The sequence below is a fragment of the Cyprinus carpio genome, chromosome B7 (genome assembly GCF_018340385.1).
Source record: "Cyprinus carpio isolate SPL01 chromosome B7, ASM1834038v1, whole genome shotgun sequence".
NCBI classification, from domain to species: Eukaryota; Metazoa; Chordata; class Actinopteri; order Cypriniformes; family Cyprinidae; genus Cyprinus; species Cyprinus carpio.
In genome coordinates this window covers 19600865-19613413 of record NC_056603.1, presented here as the reverse complement: position 1 = coordinate 19613413, position 12549 = coordinate 19600865, and the positions used below count along the sequence as shown (strand labels likewise).

Sequence of the window (12549 nt, the reverse complement as noted above, 5' to 3'; positions counted from 1 at the left end):
CAGCAGCGCGGAGGTGTTGGAATGTTCGTAAACAGTATACCGTCAGTCAGCCTTTTCAAACTTCTTTTTGCCCCCAAACGAAGAACAAAAATGAACTTCATTTGAAGTATACCAGGGCCTTTACTTATTTACTTACCCTCATGTTGTTCCAAACCTGTCATCTTTGGAACACAAATTAAGATATTTTTGATGAAATCCTTGTTGACCCTCCAGAGCAATGTAACTGAAATGTTCCCAGCGCCAGAAATGTAGTAAGGACATTGGTAAAACAGTCCATGTGACACCAGTGATTCAACCGTAATTTAACTAAGCTGCGAGAATACTTTTTGTATGCAAAGAATACAAAAATAAAGACTTTATTCAACAATTCTTCTCATTCTTCCCTAACAATTTCTTCTTCTTCTAACTTCTGTTGTCATTGTTTCAATGTAAATCAAACAACAAAAGACAGCAAGAAAAACTCACACTGCCCTTGACTGAATAATTTTTGTAACTTTAATAAGGATTAATCTAAACTAATTTATGCAATGAAGACTATGCAATGTTGTTTTACATTTGGTTTAATTTTTTTAGGCTAGTTGTTTTTGCTGTGGTATCAAAATTATAATTGAGAATTGTGAAATTAAACTGCTATCCAAAATGTTTTGTCACAAAACACTACTTCAGATAGTCAAGCAGAACACATTGAATACAACAGCTATGAATGTAATAGTGTATGGAAATATTGTGTCAAAATTGATTAAAATCAAAATATTGTTTTGTCCATGTCGCACAGACTTATTTAGCATTAATAGAAGTATACAAGTATCGGCAGTATGTTGTGCCAGTTGTGGATCAATATATACATTGTGTTTGTGTTGTAATTTAGGTCTCATGTTTTTTCTCTTCTTCTTTTCAGTTCTTCCTCCAGTGCTGGTGCCTCGTCACACTGAAATCCCCAGTGAGTTTCCTCCTCTGGATGACTACAGTCACTCCATCCCAGAAAACACCATTTTCCCTGCCGGCATTGAACCCCAGAGCAACTACATACCAGGTAGGTGACAAATACACAGTAGTAAGGAGAAGAAGTTGAGTTTCATAATGTTATAAAAACAGATTTGCCCTGAGATACCGCAGAAAAAACTAACCGAATAACGTCAAGTGGCCTCTAAATTAATATATCGTCATCATCTGCCACAATCTGGCACAATCTGAAGTGTTTTCTAGGTTTAATAGAGTAAGTTTAGTCTGTAGCTGTAGTCCCAGTGTTCGAGTGGGCAGTGGGTGGATCACTTTACTGGAAGGATGTAGGAGGAGGAAAGAGACCAAACACAGATACAGCCCTCTCCACTGGCCTCCATTCATGCAGAAGCAATCACTTCATCATTGTCTTAAAGTGCTGTTGAAGCACCAATAAAGAAAAGTAAATGCCTGGGGAAAAAAAATCATGTTCATTAAAAATAAACCAGAATTTGATGAATGTATAAATATAATTTTCCAAGCAGAATTACTGTAGATATTTGTATCTGTATTTAACTTAACATTGGATGTGCTTTAGTTGTAGTTTTGTGCTTTTACAAATGTTGTTATTGGATGGTTCTTTTCTTGTAAAGGTGCAAAGTTTAAAACTCTGTCTCAGTGGTTGATTGACAGGTTAGAAGGCAGTCATTGACTTTTGTCCAACGTCTACATTATAAATAAAGTTATCATATGCATTTCTGACATCTTGAATATACACCAACATTCAAAAGTTTAGGGTCAGTAACATTTTTTTTTCTTTTGAAAGAAATTAAATTTTCAGCAAGGATGCATTAAACGTGAAAGGAAGGACTTCATGTATAATTTATAATGTTACAAAAGTTGACTGTTTCAAATAAATGCTGTTCTTTTGATCTTCTATGAATCAAAGAATCTTGATAAACAAATCCATGTTTCCACTGAAATATTAAGCAGCACAACTGTTTTCAACAACATTGTTAGCATAGAATGATTTCTGAATAATCATGTGACACTGAAGACCAGAATAATGGCACACGCTCATGTCTGACACACACAGAGTACATGTGAAACCTCAATTGTCCACACAAGGAACTCGAAAGAGAAAAGGGCGTAAACAATCACAGTGTTTACTAGTTACTCATGTTAATCCCACTTACAGGCCTGTTTTCTTCTTTTCTGACCAGTAAACAAGTGACTGCTAGGGTTCTGTCATTTATTATAATTGTAGGACTAATCAAGAGACATTTAACCGTTGTTGCGTCAGGCAGACACAAAACAGTTTATGCTGAAGTGATTTAAAGACTGCTTTTGGCTACATAAGGGGAAGATTATCCCATGGAGTATGTATGGAGTGGCTTTGGCTGGGATTAGTTCCATCAGAATGGTATTTGCTTTAGAGACGCAGTCTCTTACTATAATAGAGCGGTATTTATTGTTTCATATCCTGCTGCTGAACTGAGCTGACCACAGCTTTCTAAATCAGGTGTCTTAATCTGAGGGGGGGAATAAAACCCTTGTGAGTCATTGTCTCTGCTGCACCTGCTAGATTTTGCCGGATGTGTTCGCTGGTGTTCTTAATCCTTCATCCATCAGCTGGGTCACTGTGTAAAGAGTGTGTATGAACTGTGCGTATGCAGGCTAACCTGTGTGTTTGTGTGTGTTACAGAGACGCCCCCACCAGGCTACATCAGTGAGGATGGAGAGACCAGCGATCATCAGATGAACCGCAGTATGGACACAGGTGATGCCTGTTATACCACCTTGATGTCGTGTTCTTTGATTGGTTGACATGTTGAATTTTCTATAACTGCACGGCTATGAAGTAGTTCCAGGTTTGTTGGTGCCTTTTCAGTTCCACATCACTTTACCACATTGTTTTTGAGTTGCTTCCTGATCAGTGGTGTAGGGAAATGGATCTATGCAGAAGAACATTTAGGGATGAAAACCTAAAAAATTTGACAAATGAGACAAACACGTGTTAAATGTGATGGAGTGGAATGGAGGTGGAATAATTGACTCCGCACACTTGAATTATTGGAAATCTAATCAAAAGTGATTTCATCAAAATGTGCTGTGTTCATTCATACACCATTAAATCATTGATCTGTCCTTTTCTTTTCAGGGTCTCCAAATCTGTCACCGAACCCTGTTTCTCCTGCCCACAACAATTTAGGTAACTCTTATTGCTTGTGTGTGTATCATTTGCTTGTGAAATCACGGAAGTGACCTATTAGAGTAATCATAAGTGCAGCTCATCATGTTAACTATGAACATGATATACTAACATTTGACCATCAAGTGGAGTATTATTTTTGTCTTTAGAGAGAGAGAGAGAGAGAAATTTAAAACAACAACAAATTAAATTCAAATTAAATTCATCTTTAACTTTTGTGTTTTCTGCAAATATATGTTTTTTTATCATATAAAATCTAAAGAACTGTCTTTTTGTAACATGTTTGCTTGAAGAATTTGCTTGTGCTGTCTTTCTTTAAAATAAATGACAGTTGGTTTGACATTTTGTTATTAATGAAAATGCTTTTTTTTTAATGTGGCTTGAATATCCAAATGCTCCTGGGAGCTACTATTTGTGGAATATTTTCCAAGTCTTCCTGACATCCGGTTGCATTAACCGTTCTTCCTCATGATTCAGATGCTGGTACAACAGAACACTATGCTAAAATACCTCATGTTTCATACACTACTATCCAACAGAGCTGCATTGCTGCTGAATCTATAGAGCCATGATGACAACAACAAAAAAAAATGCTAGCTGGGCAAAGACTGACCACTGCACACTGATACATGAAGACAATAAATAAACTACACCTCGTGGAAACACAAACATACAGAACAGACGGTGTAGACTGACTTGTGAATTAATGAATCGGACAAAACCGTCTTGAACTGATGAGTTAACAGTTTGAATCAGTCTAATGACTCACTCTCTGACTGAGTCAAAGTAGTTCTTATTCGCTTATTGTAGTCATTATGTTCCTTATGTCCAACTAAAGGACTTTTACTGTATTACATGTATTTTAAAGCTTGTAAAACTTAAATCAGTGCAAATACTAACTGATTGTTCATATAACAGGATGTAATGGAAATACACATTTAGTAGAGTGTTGGTAGAAATGTTTTCAGTCTCTCAGAGGAAATGGATTGCTGAAAGTATTATTTGTATGTCCACAAAACAACTTGGATAAAAAACCACCCACACTAAACATCCTGTCAGTTACCATCTTAGCAATGGAGGGCCCGCAGTTCCTTTTGTATCAGATCGTGCTTTTGCAGACAAGCTCTCAGATCCCGCAGCGATCTCTCTTCTCCACAATAGTGGTGTGTGCGTATGTGTCGGAGAGAAATGCCATAAGACTGTAATTTTCTACAGTTTTGCGTCCAAGTGATGATGGTATTTCCCGATCCAGCCTTTATTTCTGGGAAGTAACATTTAAGATTGACATCACAGTGTCGTTAGTTCCCAGTCTCTTCGGTTATCCCCACCCATTTGTTTCTTTTTCTTTTTCCTGTCTTTTTTTCTATTTCTTTGCCACTGCCTATTTCTGTGCATGTCTGTGCATTTTAGATTCTCTCCTTTTATTGTTCTTTTTTCTCTTTCTTTCAGATCTGCAGCCGGTGACATACTGTGAACCAGCGTTCTGGTGCTCTATTTCCTACTATGAGCTGAACCAGAGAGTCGGTGAAACTTTCCATGCTTCTCAGCCCTCTTTAACAGTAGACGGCTTCACAGACCCATCCAACTCTGAGCGCTTCTGCCTGGGCCTGCTGTCCAACGTGAATCGCAACGCAGCTGTGGAGCTCACACGCAGACACATTGGTACACACAACATCGTTCTGAATCACTCATTCAATACACAACATTATTTAAAGATAAATGTTTTAGTATTATTATTATTTTTTTTTTTATCTACTTGCTTATGTGGCAACCGTTTGTTTTTGCAGGCCGGGGTGTGCGTTTGTACTACATTGGAGGTGAGGTGTTTGCAGAGTGTCTAAGTGACAGCGCCATTTTTGTTCAGAGTCCCAACTGTAACCAACGTTACGGCTGGCACCCCGCCACTGTTTGCAAGATCCCACCTGGTAAGATAAAACAAGAGACCCTCAACAAATAGCCCTCATTAAGAGAGAGTTCAACAACTGAGCTACTGAATAGCTGTACTAAAAAGAATTAAAACAGAGCTTCCTTCTTGATAGTTGCGTGACATTCAGCTAAATCAATTTGTCTTTGAGTTTATGAACTGTGTTTCAAACTGCTTTGTGTCCATCCAGGCTGTAATCTGAAGATCTTTAATAACCAGGAGTTTGCAGCTCTTTTAGCCCAGTCTGTGAATCAGGGCTTTGAGGCCGTGTACCAGCTCACCCGCATGTGCACCATTCGCATGAGCTTCGTGAAGGGCTGGGGAGCCGAGTACAGGTACAATTACTGCAATCACTCCACTCTTTCCATATCTATCAGCTCGCTTGCCACTCTTGGAATGTGGCCTTCATTTGACTCTCTCAAAGACTTTTGAATCATTTGTGGTGTTACTCAAAACCACAGAAGCCACCCGCACTTCCTGTTAAATTCTTTGAGTTTGATTGTCGTAATCAGCTCTTCGTATAAAAAGGATTATGAATACTCGGTGATGTAAAGACACTACAGCTTTTTACATTTAGATTTATTTTAATGTCTTGATTTTAATCAAATAGACCATAAAGAGAAACCATAATAGAAAGGTTAAATATGAAGATATTGGTCAGTATCGAATATTTATAATAAGAGATTCACTAAAGATGCTAAAAAACAATTAAAAGTGTTATTAAAATAAATTTGTTTTTAAAGATGAACTTTTAAGTGAGTGTTAGATGATGGCAAAGGTAATCTACGTGTAAAAATAGGTTAAATAAATGTGCAATTAAATATCCAGTATTTGCAGATATAGATCCAATAAGGCTCCAAAATATACATTATAACCACCATATTTGTCATCTGCCAGTATTAATTGATTTTTTAAATTTATTTGTATCATTTGGAAATTTTAATATACATGTTCATTTAATTGATAAATTTTAGGTATCAGGGATTTTTTTTTAGTTTTGTTTTAAATTATTTCAACAAAATAGTATAGAATTATAATATCATCCATAACAGTTGATTATCTCAAACGTATTAACTGAAAATTATTAGCTGAAAATAATCAAATTTTTGGTATCAGCCAATTTTTTTATAATATTTTGCACCCCTAATGTCTAATATCGACTAAAACGATAAAGTAAAAAATCTCTAGTATCAGCAGATATAAATAGTAGTTGCTAATAAAGGAAGCTGAAAACATTTTACCGCTCCATAGAACAATTGGAGGTAGTGTTGTTTTAAGGCTATTTAAGTATAGACAGGCCTGCGGGGTCAAGGCAGGGCCGGACAGGCTGTGGTTTGCCAGTGTTTTTCCTGGTCTGACTTGCTCTGATGTAGAAACACAACCCGGTGTCCACCAGCTTAGCATGTCCGTCATATAAACTGTTAGGTCTGCGCTGGCAAATCATTCCACACCAAACAAACTCACACATGGTGCGCTTCAAAACGTCAGAGTTTCCTGGTCTCTTTCTCTCTTTTTCTTCCCCTCTTGCGCTTTTGAGTAACTTCATTGTTTGAGCCCAAGGAACCAAGACACTAATCAGAAGCAGTTGTGGGTTTTGACCAGGAACATCTGCAACGAAAGCTTGAGAAGAAAGTAGGAAAGAGTAAGTCTGGTGTGAGAGAGAGTGAGACTGTGGTTTCCAGACAGCTTGGCGTGTGGAGACACAATCTGAACTGTGTCGGGTTTCGGCAGACACCCACTCTCTCTCTCACGCCCCTCCACGTCTCCCCACCTTCAGATCCACCTCTTTAAGTGCTGACAAACTGTCCCTGTTGCAGTTTAAAAATGCCATTTGAGCACTTTGGTTGGTTGGACCCTGTATTTACAATCACGTCAGTGAACATCATGACGTAGAACAGCACAGTGCCTTTGTCTGAATTCAGCTTTATATTCTTTCAGTTGTCTGTCACCTAAGATGCCCCAGATTACTTGGTTGATAGTGACTCTTGATTTCACCTCTGCTCATTTTTTAAAAACCTTTTGTCTTGTCCAAAACTTGACATTAAATGTACTAATCTTTTCACAGTATCTGAGTTTATAAAAAAGCATTGCTCGCTCCCGTTTTGACTCCGACTCTCCTGATTTCTCTCTTTCCACTACTCCATCTTTTTTCTCTCTTAATACACTATGTAGACTAGTGGAGACTGCAGCCTGTTCTTATACTGTATATATGCACTGCCCTTATAAACAGCCTGAGGTCTATTCTGTTTACTGAGAAACTCATGTCGAAAAAGGAGAGACAGTCAATCGATCAATACAAGAAGTTGCAAAGAAAGAAAACAGTGGGCAGACACATCATGGCTGGATAGAGCTGTAATGAAAAGGGCATAAAATGTAAGGGTTGATTAGAAACACGATGTGGAAGCAGCAGAACGGTTTAATTAACCAAAGTAATTAAAAGACTTCCAAGAACTCGCACTTAACTTCCTTTTTAATCACATTACTTATAATTTTATGTATATATATATATATACACTGCATATACACAACCATTAAAAGTTTGCATTTTTCATTTTTTAAGTGGCAGACATTTATAGTGTAACAAAAGATTTCTGTTTCAAATAAATGCTGTTATTTTAAACTTTCTATTCATGGTTTCCGGAAAGATATTACGTAGTTAACACTGATAATAACAATACATTTCTTGGGCTCCAAATCAGCGTATCAGAATGATTTCTTGATACTGTAGTAATGACTGCTGAAAATTCAGGTTTGCTTTCAGGATAAATTACACTTTAAAATATATTAAATTAGGAAACAGTGATTTTAAATTGTAATAATATTTCAGATGAGCCTAGGACACTAAATCTTACCGACCCCAAATTTTAGAACAGTAGTGTAGAGTAGGGTTTATTTAAAACTTTAGTTTAACAGTGGGTATTGTTTTCTGTTGACCTCCGATTGTTTGACACGTACATGCTCGTTTGCTATTACAAATAACTAACATATATAACAATTATATCTAATGTGTAACAATAAAATGGAAAAAATCTTTCTCCCCATCAAAATGTATTTCACTACTTGAACTATTTGAAAGTAGCGTCACTCTTTGCAAATTGTAAAGATTTGTTTAATCGATATTGAAATATTGCTTGCTGTTTTCATTATAGATTTAGTTTTTTTTTTCTGAATTATTCTCTTAGTGCTTAAGTGACTAAAGCTCATGTAGGAGGAAGAGGGACTGAGATTCAGGAGAGACGTACACACGTGTGTGTGGGCGGAAGGATTAGAGGAAGTCCCAGTGAGAAGTAGAGCAGTGTAAGGTGATGTGAACAGTGGTTCTGAGACTGTGTCGGTTCACGTTTGTGTGTGAGCAGTGAGCACAAGCGAGGGGACGAGTATTGTGTAAGGGTTGTGGAATGTAAAAGAAGTGTGTTTGGCAGTGAATACCGTCCCTGTGAGGAACCAAAGCAGAGAACAGCAGAGCAGAGTTTACACACACCGTTCATATCCAGACAAACCGGCAAACTCTGTGAACTCTGTGATCTCCTGCTAGACCTTCACAGTGAAGGATGTTAGTGGACAATTCAAGAATACATACAAACTTGAAAAAAAAAATCTATATATTATTAGTTTTAGAAACATATATGTATACGCATGGTGGAAACTTAAAGGGATAGTTCACTATCTACTTAGCCTCATGTTATTCTAAACCTGTATGACTTTTTATTTTACTACAAAAGAAGATATTTTGGTGACCACTGACTTGTATTTTATGGACAAAACAAACAAATTTCTAGACATTTCTCAAAATATATTATTTTATGTTCAACCAAAGAAGATAAATCATACAGATTTTAAAAATGAGGGTGTGAAAATGACACAATTTTCATTTTTGGTTGAAGTATCCCTTTAAACCACACTTAATGTTCCAATTTCATTGCATTAGATAGTAATAAAATATCTAAACAAGTGGCATTTATCATTTAGAATTTTAAGCGAAATATTTCAAAAGAGGTTTGGTTAGTTTTCAATTGTAACCCAGTTGACAGTTAAGTGCAAGACCACACTCTTGTCCAAAAACAAAACAAAATTGATGTTTTCGTGGTTTTAAAGTATTTGTGATCCAAACAAAGGCATGCAACAGATAATTAAAATGTGCAATGATATTCAAGTGCCAGTCAGTGAAATTGCTCATTGCTAAAGAAATGCGATATGAAGTGCATATGCATACGAGGGATCTACTGAGACAATTATAGGAAACACTGATCTGATGCAGTTAAATTCACATATTAAAGTATTAAATAAATACTATGAATACTATGTGTTTGTTTAATCTCTTTTGTTTCTTAACTCCCATTATTTCTCTCTCTTTTTAATGCTGTCAGGCGGCAGACAGTGACTAGCACCCCCTGCTGGATAGAACTGCACCTGAACGGTCCTCTTCAGTGGCTGGACAAAGTGCTCACTCAGATGGGCTCCCCCTCCATCCGCTGCTCCAGTGTGTCCTAGGAAAAATGCTCCCTACACATATACAACATATACAGTACAAACCACAAGATCTGGAAAAAAAGAAAGTTCTTTCAGGAGTGTAAGGCTGAAGACCTTCATACCCACCAACCAATTGGGTTCCACAGACTCACACATGTGTTTGTCTCATGTTGGAGGAGTGTATTACAGTACATGTATATATTCGTTGTTGTTTTTATGTTGTTGTTAGCAATTTTTATTGCCATTATTGATATAATAATTGCCATTTATGTTATATGTTGTTATATAGCATGTATATGTAAGATCTCTCCTCTGTCCTGTCTTTTATGATGCTGTGTTAGGTACATGTTTACCATAACAGGTATATGAAAGGCTTGATTTTTTTTTTAGACATGAAAAAAGTGCTTTTTTGTAAAGTGAAAATATGAAGTTTTACATAAACTGTATTTTTGTTATTTTTTGATTTTGTCATAATAATGGAAACATGGTCCATAATGTTTTGTAGTACATATCAAGAGCTCTTGAACTTCTTCCTAAAATGTTTTTTTTTTTTTTTTTTTTTTTTTTTAAACCCAAGTTAATCTTTTTTCATTTCGAGTTTCCTCACAACATTGAATTATATCCTGTTTTGCCCTTGGCATTGAAAAGTTCTTAATAGAACATACATTAGCTGTTCACAAAGAAATACACATATATTAGCAATTCACCTTTTTAAAATTTTAAAATATCTCTGTTATGTTATGTTGAAATGTTAGGGCCTCATTGCACAGATGCTGAGAGCCTGAAACTCTTCCTACAGCAGTTTTCCAGCTGTAGTGTTTTTCATCTCTCATCAAGCTAAGCATGTTTGAGGACAATATTTGAGGATGTTATAACTGTGCCAGCAGTCCTCAGTGAGCTGGTGTTGATTTCATCTCTGTCTGCAGTGAACCGGCCGTGAATTATTGAGTTTTATAGGATCCGTCACTCTTAGAACTCCATGTGTTGTGTCACGCTTTTATGGTTATTCGCTCAGTCTTTAGTGAGTTCAAGGTCTGGTGAGGTCTCTCAATTGTCCGCTTCAGAGAAAAAGTTTCTTTGTGTGTTGTGGTAGATTTTAAAAACTGGGCATTACATCATTTTGTGCACTAAAAAGTTAGCACTTCATATCTCACAGCATCGGTTGTGTCTGTGCTTACCGTATGCACACACACACCTGCGGGTCTTCATATCCTCTCATCCTCCAGAAACAAAACTGAGTGAGTGTGCCTTCGCAGCAACTTTCATAACAGAATTTGTAAATAGTATATTGGAGACAGGCGTTCATCCGTATTGTTGCGTAAGTGAGTTGTGGGTTGATCTTTTCTCATCTGAACTTGTAAATATGTTTAATATATTAATTATGCATGCTTATTTTCTGAAATTCATGCCATTTGTACTGTAGACTCTATTTTGCTACCAAATATTTTTTCAGAAGTGGGACGGGAAAGTAAATGCTCTTACCTCTGTGTTTGAAAGGTGGGGCTTGTACCGCTGGCTGGTTTTTGTAAGGTTAACCATGTATTTTTATACGTCAGATGCTCATAGGATATGGAGAAGGGCCTGAAGAAGGGAAATGTCACAATGGGCTTTGTGAAAGCCAGTTCATGTACAGTACTTTCAGTTCGCCGCAGGTCAGTGTGACGCGCTTGCAATGTGGAGCTCTTTGCATGCCTTTTGAAATCCTCTGTTCTCCCAATGTGTTGTACAGGAATCATGGAAGAAAGTATAGCGTTTAGGTGCATCATGTACTTTGCAGACAGTAGAAAAGATGTGTGACATCTTTGTGTGCGTAAATGTTCATAAGTACTGTTTGGTGATTTAGATGCTCTACTTTGATAAGGTCAGAGTGTTATTGTGTTGAATAATGCATTTAAACCTCTTGATGTCATCCGGAAAAAGACTGAATAGAAGGTACTGAAATTATTCAGGAAATGATTTATTGTCCATTTAAGCAAACATTAAGTGTTTTCTTTGAGAGGAAAAAAAAATCAGTTCTCATTTTCTCAACAAATTGTTGAATATATTTTAAGTAATGTGCATTTATTGTGCTTGTGTTAATCTTTCACATTCAGTGACGTTGTGGCTTAGTGGTGATTTTTGTGCTTGACATTGTTAGATTTCTTCTTTGTACAAGTATATAATCGTTATTATTTCTCTCCATTTTTAAAGGTTGTCAAGAGAAAAAAAAAGTGTTTGTTATTGTACTTTTAATAAATATGTAAATGAAAAATGTCTCATTTGTCTGATTTGTTAGTCTTAACAAACATTTTCCTCTTTTTAAATGTGTTCCAGTCAAGTTCGGTTTCGTTTTTTATGATGATGACAATGCAGTAAAAGGTGCATTGCTAGGATACAGGTAACACAACCCTGGGCCGTGACCTACTGCACACTTTTTTCCTTTCTAAAATGTGAAAGCTCTCTTTGTTCAGAAGACCCTCAGGGCAGGGAGGAATTGGAATTCTTCTCAACCGCACGTCTTCACAAAATGTTTGTTTGTCAGTAAAACATAGGTTAAAAAGTAGAGCAACTTCCTCACACTGGAGTAGTCCAGGTGTGTGGTGACTTAGTAGATCACCTGGTGCAAATGAGTAAATGATGAACACTCACCTCATAATAATCTTTATTCAAACACTCTCAGTATGCAGACAGCGTTAACCCTAAACCAGGATCACATAAATCAGATCAGGCAAATGCTGAAATATCTACAACACCATCTAGTTCTCATTTTGACGGATCAGACAGACACCAGACTAGGAGTTTAGCTGCTTAAACTCTCAACCCAGCTCTCCTGCTGAAAAATTAACGCTGAGGTTTGAGGGTCAAAACCTACTAACACCGAAGCTCATGAATCATTCACGGCTTCTCGAATGTGTAGGGCACTGGGTCAAGGTTTGCTTCAAGGTGGATTATTTCCGTCGCGCTGGCGCCCTCTGTGGGCAGCTGAGAGTAACGCGTGCGCTGTCACGAGTGTTATGTTGACTGA

General features: G+C 37.0%; 1 protein-coding gene across 1 annotated transcript in view; it reads left to right on the top strand.

The window, feature by feature from the left end:
• The window catches only part of LOC109092667 (mothers against decapentaplegic homolog 3-like), a 29783-nt gene extending 17987 nt beyond the window's left edge, over positions 1–11796 (top strand). The window contains exons 3-9 of the mRNA XM_042727757.1: positions 899–1033; positions 2645–2719; positions 3101–3151; positions 4601–4813; positions 4939–5076; positions 5266–5410; positions 9443–11796. Of these exons, the coding sequence (XP_042583691.1) occupies positions 899–1033; positions 2645–2719; positions 3101–3151; positions 4601–4813; positions 4939–5076; positions 5266–5410; positions 9443–9566 (881 nt within the window). The 3' untranslated portion in view covers positions 9567–11796. The remainder of the gene's footprint in view (positions 1–898; positions 1034–2644; positions 2720–3100; positions 3152–4600; positions 4814–4938; positions 5077–5265; positions 5411–9442) is intronic.
• The last annotated feature ends 753 nt before the right edge of the window (positions 11797–12549 follow it).